Genomic DNA, 11,734 nt, shown 5'->3' with positions numbered 1-11,734 from the left:
GTTTGTATGTAATGTATGAATATAATATACAAGTTTCACTTTTTAAATGGAATTACTGAAATCAATCTACTTTTTCATGATATTCTAATTTTATGACCAGCACCTGTATGTACAAACCATGCCATAAAGCAGGTTAGCACCTCGTCTTACTCAGCTGCTTGTCCATCCCGGATACCCGCCATGTGTGACTCTACTTTGTACTGGAAGTCAGAGGTGTACAAAGCAAAAGGAATGGTGAGAGTATCTTCCACTATGGTGCTCCTGCGCCCCTATCTGGTTAAACACTTGACCCTTCTGTCTTAGAAACACTTTGATCTTGGCAATTGTTGAGGCCTCCGTCTGCATTTTCAGGAATTTTTGAAAAAGCAAATCAGACTGAACCTCAGAAATGCTGTGGAAATCGAAGGAAATGATCCCCACACTGCTGTCTGCCTTGTCTAAATGAAAATGGATTTGTTCAAGCACGTTTGACATCTTTAAGTCCAACTCCACAGAAGTAAGCAAACTTTAAGGGGACCTGATGACTGTCTGCTTTCTCAGGTTGATTAAAAGGAGTCTTTAATGGACTTTCATATTGCAGGATGTCAGGGCAACACTTGCATAGTTATTAAGGACTGTTGGCTAAGTGTTCTTTGTAACTGTAACAAAGCAGGAGGTCTCCCATAACACTGGAACCATCTCCTGGATGAGGCTAAGGGTGAAGAAGTGCTGTAAAATCCCACAGAGCTGCTCTGCACAGGCCTACAGGACTCTGGGGCTAACACCATCAGGACCTGGAACCTTATTATAAGCTCAGTCTCTGCAGATATCCCTTCATCTGACTTCCAGAGATAGACAGGTGGAAGGCAAAGGGAGCAGCGCCATCTTCTGATTTGGTTGAGAACAAATATAAAAGCAGGCAGGTCCATAGGAGATTCCATAGTCCATGGGAGATTAAACAATTGGGGAGTGAGAGCGTAGCTTTGGGTAAAAGGAGGGAACATTTCTGAAGACTATTTGTTTTTTTTTGCTTTAAGCTGGTGATCTTTCTCATCCCTGACCAAACATCTTTGATATTGTTCTGCCAACTGGCCAGAGGCTCCCCCCGCTAAGGAGCTACATGGACGATGTCACCACCCTCCTTCAGACAGCACCATGTACAGCAAGACTGCTGAGGAGGATTGATGAGCTGATGCCATGGGCAAGGATGAAGATCAAGCCCTCCAAGTCCAGTAGCCTGTCACTCAGGAGAGGTGTCCGGAACGACAACACCACCTTCGTCGTCGGGGGAGGGAAGATCCCACTCCTTTCAGAGCAGCCCATCAAAAGCCTTGGGAGGCAGTACACTGCCGAGCTTTCTGACAAGCAAATGGGGAAAACCGTGATGAAGCAGCTCTCTGATGGCCTGACGAGAATTGACCAAAGCCAACTACCGGGCAAATACAAGGTCTGGTATTACCAATTTACAGTCTACCAGAGACTGCTGTGGCCCCTGAAAATGAGTGAGATCCCCTCATCAACCGTGAGTAGGATGGATGGGAAAGCAATTCATTTATCCAAAAGTGGTTGGGGCTGCCACGGTGCCTCTCTGAAGCCGGCCTATTTGGGAGGAACATGCTCCAGCTACCCCTAAGATCGCTACAGCTGGGCTACATGCAAGAAAAGACCAGGTTGGTGCTCGAGCTACGGGAGTCCACAGATGAGCTGGTTAGGAATGCTAACGCCAGGGTCCTGACTGGCCGCAAGTGGAACGCCCAGACCGAGGTCGACCAAGCGGTAAGCCGGCTGCAGCACAAGGAGATTGTAGGCAGGGTGCAGGTAGGAAGAGCAGGCCTAGGATGGGGAGAAGCACCACGCTTCTGGTCCAAGGCCCACCACAAGGAAAGAAAGGAAATGGTGGTGGCGGAGGTGACGAGGATGGAGGAAGACCGCTATAAGATCAAGGCTGTGTCTCAGGGACGGCAAGGAAGATGGACAACCTGGGAGGGAATCTCAACCAGGAACACCAGTTGGTGGTGGAAGATCCCACAGGCAAAACTTAGCTTCCTTATCCGCTCAACATATGACACGCTTCCCTGTCCTCGGAACCTTCATCAGTGGTTCGGAAACGAGGAATGTTGTGCACTCTGCAATGCTCCCAACGCAAGCCTCCAGCACATCTTGTCAGGCTGCAAAGTCGCCCTCTCACAGGGCCGCTATAGATGGCGCCACGACCAGGTCTTGAGAAAGCTAGCCAAAGTGCTGGAGGAGCGCAGAAAGGGTAGTAGAACACCATCGCCAGCAGAGGACCCCACCATCTTTGTCGCGGAAGGAGGAATCAGAAGCTTCATGCAAAGAGAAACCGCAAGGCCCTTCACTACTGGCCAGGAGTGGAGCATGAAGGTTGACCTGGACAGGAAGCTTCAGTTTTCCACAGAAATCACCACCACATCTCTCCGACCAGACATTGTGGCGTGGTCCATAAAAGCAAGAGCAGTAGCCCTCATTGAGCTCACTGTGCCAATGGAGGAAGGGATCGAAGCTGCCTTTGAGCGAAAAAAGGACAAATATTCACAGCTGACTGCGGAGTGCCGGGAGGCGGGCTGGAAGACTACCATCTACCCAGTAGAGGTCGGATGCCGAGGCTTCACAGGGTTGTCGACCATACGCCTCTTGAAAGACGTGGGAGTCACGGGAGGAAGGCTGAGGAAGGCAACAAAGGAACTGGCTGAGGAAGCGGAGAAAGGGAGCTTTTGGCTCTGGCTGCGGAGGAAGGACAGAACCTGGGGGAATAACACCTAACCCCCAGATAACAGTTGCAGGGAATAACATCTTTCAGCTGCAGGGGGTGACAGGGAGACGTCCCTGTCACTGCCCCGCCACCAGGAGACGTTCCAGGATTAAAGGGGCGAAACGTTGGTGAATGGTGGTTCCTGGCTGATGACCCTGCAGCTGACCCATGGGCACCGGAGGAGGTGCGACAGGCAGAAATGCCAAGCAGGATTTAACACCCTCCTGTATTATCCTGCTGGAGCTTTACCTCCAGCTTCCTCCTGTATACCTCCTTGCATTCTCTTATGTTGATCTTAGATTGTTTCTATATACTCCTCAATAATGCTGTCTCCCTCCCCGAAGGCTCTTTTTTCCTGTTTAGTAATTCCTTCAGAACAGTGATTATTTTGGGTTTGTTATATGGAAATGTTCAATACGGGGCAAGACTAATTTTCTTCTTCTCTCTCTTCCTTTTTATTACTGTTCCGCATCCTTGGTCTGGGATTTGACTGGACCAGAGTAATAAAAGAATGCCTATGCATAAGTTATTTTTTCCCACATATCAAGTAATTTACAGTCTTAACAGTTACAATGCTCACAGTCATTCCCAAAAGTTAATGAACCCCAACCGCATTTAAAAAGCAGTAATTTGGTATAGACTATTTTTAAGCAGAAAAACGTAAAGCGTGCAATTATTGAGGAACCATCATTTTACAGAATCATTGTGCAACTTCAGGAAAAATTACAGTTCCTTTATTTATTTGCTGCCCTCTTCACTGCTATGAAGCAAAATGTCTGATGACGCTCTTGCCACAAACATGAATATTGCCTCAGTAACTTTTAAAGATTTGATACAATTTTGGCTTTTTAGGTCTTTTTTTTTTTTGTATGAGAGAGCTGGCTGACAGTTTTTCACACCTTGATATAAGGTGTTGACTTTATAAGGTCAGCTGTTATATGCACAAATAAACATCATCTTAGATCTTTAAACCCCATCAGTTTTCAAGTTAGAATAGGAAAAGATATACTTGATAACTATAGATGAAATAGTCAATTGTCAGTTGATTGTGAGAATATCAGACACCTTGAATGGTTCAGTGTTTTCAGGGTTCAGAGATATTAGTTATCAAACTGTGGGAAATAATTATGAGGCCAATAAAGCTGTTAGTAATAATAATAAAAAAAGGAATTTGCTTTTTACATATTTTACATAAAGATTTTGTTCCTTTTAAAATACTTTGTTTTTTTTAAGGTCAAGAATAAGGTATAAAAAGAACATCATTAAAAGCTGTTTATGACATGGAGGAGGCTTATACGCTCAGAAGAAGTAGAAATGTTGAGTCTGGGAAATTGCAGGCAATGAGGAAGTCATCCTGTTTCAGCATGTGATGTGAAATTATGGATCAGTTTTCCAATAGAAATTAAAGACAGTCAAAACATCAAACCTTTTTATAGATAAAGTAAAGAAGAAATTATTCGAACAAGGATGATTCTGAAAGTGTATAATCTTAAAAATACAAACCTGATTTACTCAGATAAATTAATCTTTTTGGGGACAGTTGGAACAAGTATTTTTTTTTCCAAATCAGAAAGATGTTATACTGATGCCACTAATGCTCACATGGAAAATATGATTCTGAGGTGTTAGTATTTTCTTTCTATATATATACCTTTTATTGTCTTAACCATTCGTATGAATTAATTACAACTTCAAGATTTTATCATTGTCTAGTTTCCTTTAAGGTTAAATGGTTAGCATGTGCTAAAATCTGTGCGTCTCTATAATGTTCTGTCATAGCTGATGGAGGGTTGCAACTGTCCTCGTGAAAAATGGAGAAAAAAAGCCACTGTTTGTGAAATGAAATGGGTTTATGACATGTTGCATCTATCCCAGGGATGTTTAGCAAAGTTCTGCTGATGAACTGATTATTCTTTTCAGGTGTGTTGAACCAGAGACACATCTAACAAGAGCAGGACACCGGCCCTCGAGGACTGGACTTCAACACCTCTGGTTTAAAAAAATGGGTTGTTGGAAATGATTTAGCTGTTAAATAGCAAAAGAAGGGCGCTAAATAAGTTGTATTTTGAACACTGACATATTTGCTGTATTTGTTTTTTTTTTTTAAGGTATGTCTATTTTATTGATTTTGTGTGCTTCTCTTTATATTATTGTAATTAATAGTTGGAAAAGCAAATAAACCAATATAAAAATACACAATAAATTAAACAGAGCAGATCACACACAGGTGGGATAGAACCATTAATAAGGTAAAACAAGCTCTGAAGTCAATTGGTTGTACTGGATTTTAATTTGAGTGTCATTGTAAAGGAGAATCAAAACACAACTTTTCACTTGTTTTTTTTTTTTTATTTTACAAAGATTTTGGAACCATGCATTACCTGGTTTTGTCACAAGTACGCTTATTTCCTCTTTGTCACAAAATCAGATAAAGTTCAATGAGATAAATATGCATGTAAAGAGTGTATAAGTATTTAAAGGACGTTTTAGCTTTGAAAATTTGAAGGGAATAAAAAATATTTAAATGAACTGAAAAGAAAAAAAAAGGACGAAAAATGTAATATTTTATGAAAAAAAAAAGACTGTTTTCATCATACTATTCTGTCAAAATTTAAAATATTTCAAATTTGACTCTAGCTATTAACCACCTCTTCCATTAGGGTTGAATTAGTTGCAATAAACAGGTAACTTATCAATAATACAAAATATGATCAATCAACCATCTGTAGATTTCATCCTATTTTCCTGCAACATCCAGAATCTCTGTTGTTCCGTCAGGTTTTTGGCCGAACGTCTAAAATATCTAATTTTGTACAGAACTCAGTCAGAACATATGGAAAGAAAAAAGTTAATCTTTAACATTTAGTAAAGACACATCTGGGATAACATCACTTTTGTTTTGTGTGTTCTTTAGTTTTGAGTCTCTGGCAAGGTCTTCTTCATCCTCAAAGTCATCATCATCTTCATCATCATAATCTTCATCAGAGTCGAAATCCTCCTCCTCTTTTTTCCCTCGCTTGTTTCCTTTCTTTCTCTCTGGCTCTTCCTCTTCTTGTTCATTACTGTCCAGGTGTGAGTTCACCCTAATGAGTGACAGAGAAATATTTTTTTTTTTCTGTTTACAACAGCAAAGAAGATAAGTCCAGACGTTTATTATCATTAAACCTGTGATATACATTACAAAATATTTCCTGAATTTCACAATGACAACTTGTTTTGTAGGAGATGAAATGACAAAATCTTCCTCATAAATGGTGGTAATGTGTCTCATTGTCCACAAGAGGGCACACTCAGACTAGCTTCATTTTGTGTCCATGCCCTTACCATGCATCTCCATATAAGGACTATCCTGACCTAACAGCATCATATAGAGCAGGATGGTCTTAATTCTAATTTTAATCTGCAGAGAATTTGGTTCAGAAGAAAACACAGAGCAACTTTTCCACTCACGGTATAACAATCTCCTCATTCTTCCCACATTTGCAGCAGACGTCAAGCTGGAGCGAACAGGGCTTGCAGATGATGTGATATGCATCTCTTATAGTCTTTTGAGAGCACTTGACACTGTAAAGAGAAAACCCCATGCAGATTGTTATCAACCATTTTTTTATATATATTTTATGCACATAGAGAATATGAAACATTTGTAAACACTGTTAAATGCAACTGCTTATGTTTTTTACTGATAAACTAGAGAGCTACTAGGACAAATACTGGGCTTCAAATGCCGTTTCAAAACAACTACAGACAGTTCAGTATGGAGCAGTGTTTACACTCACCCTCACTCTAATAATAGAAAAAAAAAATTCCAATATGAAAGAAAACAGGTGGAAACTATTCAAATGCTCAACTTTTTGCCATGTCAGTACACTCATATTGTTCCTTTTGGGAATATATGATGTGGAAATGTTAGGGATATTAAATAGGCTGTATATATTTACATATTGGTTGTCTTATGTTTTTTTTTTCCTACTGCAGTACTTTGTTTTTTATTATGTCATCTGTACTTTATTTTTTAAGGTTTGTTCAAAATGCTGAGATGGCCCTTTCCAGACTGCAAAACAAATGTACCTACGGGTATCAACAAAGTTACTTTGAAAGTGATCATCAAGGAGCCTTTTGGGTGAAATGTGGGAAAGATCTTTGAATTAATTTTGTTTATTAGTAGGCGTTTTAATTTTCTGATAATGAATGTAATGTAATAAATGTAATGATTTCACTTTAGAGGGATTTGGGTCTTTAGAAGGTTCAACAATGTTTTATGCTTCTTTGTGTAGAGTTAAAAATCTTGTTGTTTATATGAATGTCAAAATCTTAGAAACATAAGTTTGTTTTTTTTCCTCCTTTAGCTTACTTGATGTGATTCTGATTCTAATTAAGTATTTCCTTTCTCTGTAACATTAATCAAGGAAAGGAGAAACTAGTGAGTGGGAACCAGAGGAACGTGGCAATTCCCTGTTCATTTATGCCTTAACAACAGAGCTGATCAGAGTTTCACAAAGAACCTAGCTAGATTGGACAGCTGTTTTGTTTTTGCTTTTTTTTTTAATTTTAGGTTTCTGGACTTTAAAACCTGATACGCTGATTCCAATTTTGATGGATACAATTTATTTTTTTTATTTTTATAAATCAGTCATTGTTTATAAAATCAAAAGAGACCTTCAATATTTTAATCTTATCCAAATTAAATACAGTAATCAGTAACTGAAACAATATAAACTTCTGATAAAACATCTCTGAAATCTAAATTGATTAAAGCATTGACAGCGGTTGATCTTGAGACCTTTGTAGACGTGAATATCACCAATTTCACATCTAAGTATTGGCGATAATCAACATCCCAAAAAATGGAAATTTAGGCCGATCAATTGGTGCACCCCTATTGTTTTGGTCCAAAAAAAGAGGAAAAAAATGCAAAATTTGGCTGAAACAATCAATCGGGTTAGTCAAATATTAAAATAATGGTCAGCAAATTTAGTTAATGATTAATCGTTAACTGGAGTATAGACTTTTAAACATGCCTTTAGCTGACAGAGCAACCCACTTAGAGAAGCCACTATACCACAATTGTAAAAAACATGCATAAATATTAAATTTGTTCAGATCAGTTCATTTAAATGCAAAATAAATGTTTTGCATTTAAGAATAAATAAAATGTTTCGTCTGTCGATATGCTCCATCATGAACTCAAGTGGAAAAGTTTCAGTTTCCCCCGTTTTAAATCCTGCAAAAAATCTTCTTTAAGGAACATTTTTCTATCAGATTATTAAAAAAATTATCGACAGAGAATTAAATGAGCAAAATTAGCTTTAGTTGCAGCCGTATTGCTAACAGCTTTTTTAAATTACTGATGTGTTTAATAATGACAAGAAAGGCAAAGCAGGAAAACTGTCAGGGCACAACATTAAAGAAGAAATCTGATTGTCAGGACAGAAAACAATGCAGAATGTGTTGAAAATAGAAACAAAGGAATCAAAAAGGTAGAAAAAGGAGAGTAAGAGTATATATTGTAAGAAATCTGATAAAACAATAGATTTATGTCTAAGGAAAAAAACACTAATGTAAATGATATTTAAATGCTCAAAAGAAAAACATAAGGTTCCAGTGTTTTTAGCAACTAAGAGGCCATAGATGAGCTTCTGCATCATATATTAATATATTTCGAAGAGAAAATGGAAGAGTTGTTCATTGGTATCCAAATCAATACGCTGGTGAAGATTCTCAGTTATCCAAGTCATAGTCATTCCAAAAAAAAAAGAAAATTAAAATAATTCACTGGACTTTTTTTTCAAGTTTGAAGACGTTTCACTTCCCATCCAGGAAGTTTTTTTTTTCTTTACATCACATTTTGAATTGAAAAAGCTTCATGGATGGGAAGCGAAATCCATGCTTGAAAGATTTTATTATTTTCCTAAAGTCGAGCAGAGATTAATCCAATTAAAATAAATCAACTTAATAAGGAAAATTGGGGGAAAATAGCCAAAAATATTTCATTAATTTAGCATTATGTTAAAAAAAAAGACGAGTTAGGCAACACATTTTAGAAATCACCTGAGAGCCTAAACATATTGCTGACATAGAAAAATAAGTACATAACTATAAACTACATTGCAGTTAAACGATCAGAAACCTAAACAATGTCCATGTCCATATATTTACCACTTTTTGAGCTGAGTTAGAGGCTTGTATTTGTTGTACTTGACTTTCCACTCAAGAACTCCTTTGCAGTGTTGACAGAGTCCATCGTGGATCTTTGAATTGGCCTTCTGTAGTTCAGAACATTAAAGCAGAGATCATGTGTTAGAGTCAGATAATGCTGAAAGACTGAAAACTATAGAGAGGTGGATAAATCTATACAAGTTAACCTTGCTTTACACTCATCTGATCTTGGCTCTTTTTAAACACATTCTCCCCCCGAACCTAAATTACACGTACTTTTTGCTACTGAAAAGATTGTTCAAGCTTTCTTATGTTTTTTTGCTTCAAGCTTAATATATATATCCAATATATTTTTAAACAGGCTATCGCAGAATTCACTCACTTTTACTTGCACAGTCGCGCCGTATTTGTCGTTTTTAAAAGCCTTTGTGTTTTTATATTTCTGAGGTCGCGATCGAGAAACGTTTCCTTTCTGGGAGCTCATTTTGTTTTTTTATCTTTGGATAAATTATGTTAAGCGGGTTAAAAAATTTCCAACAAGCATGCTACCACAGGGAAGCCGTAACCCGGAAGTAGTTGTCTTCTTCTTCTTTTCTATTATGGCGGATCGCAAGCAACTTTAAGGTGCATACCGCCACCTACTGTACATGAGTGTGTGGCAACATTACTGTACATCAAATTCTATTTTTTGTATTTTGTATTCTGTAGATAAATAAATAATGCTTTGCTTAATGTGTGAATATCATTTAAATTTCCTTCATTTCCCAATAGGAAGTAGTTGTCTCCGTCACGAGCCGTCATAACACGAGCATTTTATCTATCTGAAATATATTGGGGTTGTATTTTTACTTTATTTATTTCCATTGTAGTTTAGGCTTTAATGGAATAACATGTATCAATTGCTGTTTTATTTCTAGAGTAATTTCCAACAAAAACATCACGCAGCCGCTGTAGACACAGAACCCTGCAGAAAAAAAATACGTAATCCTGTCCGCCATATTGAGAGTGGCAAGTGAACTTTAGGAAATATGCAGTTTATTGTATATGACTACACATAATAATAATAATAATAATAATAATAATAATAATAATAATAATAATAATAATAATAATAATAATAATAATAATAATAATCATCATCATCATCATCATCATCATAATAATAATAATAAAAATATTTATTTGAACAATGTTGAATAATTAGAAGATGATGTCATAAACGAGCCGCTTTGTTTTTAAAAGATAAAAATATAAAATATATAACCGCGGATGTTTGGGGGACAGTGATTCGCCTACATGTTATGAATGCTGGCGTACCATAAAGAATAAATAATGAACATTTTAGTTTGTTCCTTCAAGTCATTTGCCCAAAGGAAGACATTACTTGGATATAACCTTACCGAATATCTTCAGAACAGCTCCAAATGACCCAAAACTCATATGGGTGAGTAGAACATGATGTAATAACTTTAAATCAAGGGCCAATTGTAAAAAAACGGCGTTCCCCTTTGACTAGTTTTCAATGGGACCAGAAATTAAGATGGTAAAGTAAAAAGTAAAAAATAAAATGCAAATACAAAAAGGATTCAAAATATTCAAGCCGGAAAAGATCATTGAAATAGAATAAGAAATTACCCTTTTAAGCGTGTGATTAGGAAAGGTATTTATATTCAGATTTATGGATTGCTGTGTTTAAAAGAGTTTAAAAATACATTAATCAAACAATAATAATAATAACAATAATAACTGAACTTTATTAATCTCACGCTGGAGAAATTTACCTTTGCATTTAACCCATTCCCTTGGGGAGCAGTGGGCTGCCATTGTGCTGTTCCTGGGGAGCAGTGTGGGGTTACGGCTCTTGCTCAGAGACCCAAAGTGCAGGCTGTTGGCATCGAACTTAAAACTTACAACCCTCTCAGAGCAGAAGCGCACTGCTCTAACCACTAGGCCAACACTCCCCCATAATTGTCGTATTTGATAATGGATTAACGAATACAACTTACAAGCCCTGTTCCATAGTAAAATGTACAATTAGAAAACAATCTTCAAATTGTATTTCTAATTGCTTGATTTTAAATACTATTATTTATCAGTGACTCAGACTTATCAGGTTATTCTTTATCAGTGACTCTCCTACTCTCTGGCCCACACTTCCAGCACAGTAGATGGCAATAATCCATCTTAACATTTGATACTAGCCCACAAAAATCCAAGAAGGAGAAGAAGAACAAGAAGAAGACTTGACTTTTAACAACACTTTATTTACACAATTCAAACATATAAACAATTGACCTAAAATAAGTCTGAGTTAAAAATCATTAAATGAGGAGCTTGTGAAAATGTAGTCCTCCATCATCTGAACCATCACATAAAATGTTGTTAAAACTCCACAGTTGAATCAAATCCCCCATGTTCTGTCTGACTCTGTGGAAGTGAACTCCAGCCTTATTCTGGCTTTAACGTTGCATTTCCACCAAGCCACGGCATCGAGGTGAGCTGCCTCCTGCAGTCTGTCTCTACAGGACAGGTAAATGGCCATCTTTGCTACACTGTTTAAAAAATGAAATAAATTAAAAATAAATGAAAAGCCTTTGGTTTATTTCATTTGTTTTGGAAAACTCATCCTATAAAAATAGCATTTGCAAAAATGCTCCCAAAAAGACTAAATACACTAATTAAAAGATTGAAAATTTGTCTTTAGTTTTGTGCATTCCACAAAAGAACAACAAGCAGAAGACACATCATAACACAAAAATACAAAAACAGAATATAGTAGGTGGAACTATAGAGCTAAAAACTCATGTACAGTAGGTGGCGGTATGC

The 11,734-nt window shown here is 37.3% G+C and overlaps 1 protein-coding gene across 1 annotated transcript; it reads right to left on the bottom strand.

The window, feature by feature from the left end:
* Positions 1-5,307: 5,307 nt before the first annotated feature.
* cunh9orf85 (chromosome unknown C9orf85 homolog) lies at positions 5,308-9,494 on the bottom strand. The gene is made up of 4 exons (XM_038285760.1): positions 9,291-9,494; positions 8,909-9,015; positions 6,200-6,313; positions 5,308-5,832 (listed from the first exon to the last, which is right to left on the bottom strand). Exons 1-4 carry the CDS (start codon positions 9,390-9,392, stop codon positions 5,598-5,600), a joined length of 558 nt encoding a protein of 185 aa, XP_038141688.1. The 5' UTR covers positions 9,393-9,494; the 3' UTR covers positions 5,308-5,597.
* Between the last annotated feature and the right edge of the window lie 2,240 nt (positions 9,495-11,734).

The sequence above is a fragment of the Cyprinodon tularosa genome, unplaced genomic scaffold (genome assembly GCF_016077235.1).
Source record: "Cyprinodon tularosa strain WSP-4 unplaced genomic scaffold, ASM1607723v1 ctg214, whole genome shotgun sequence".
Taxonomy (NCBI): domain Eukaryota; kingdom Metazoa; phylum Chordata; class Actinopteri; order Cyprinodontiformes; family Cyprinodontidae; genus Cyprinodon; species Cyprinodon tularosa.
This window is presented reverse-complemented; position numbering and strand designations above follow the sequence as displayed.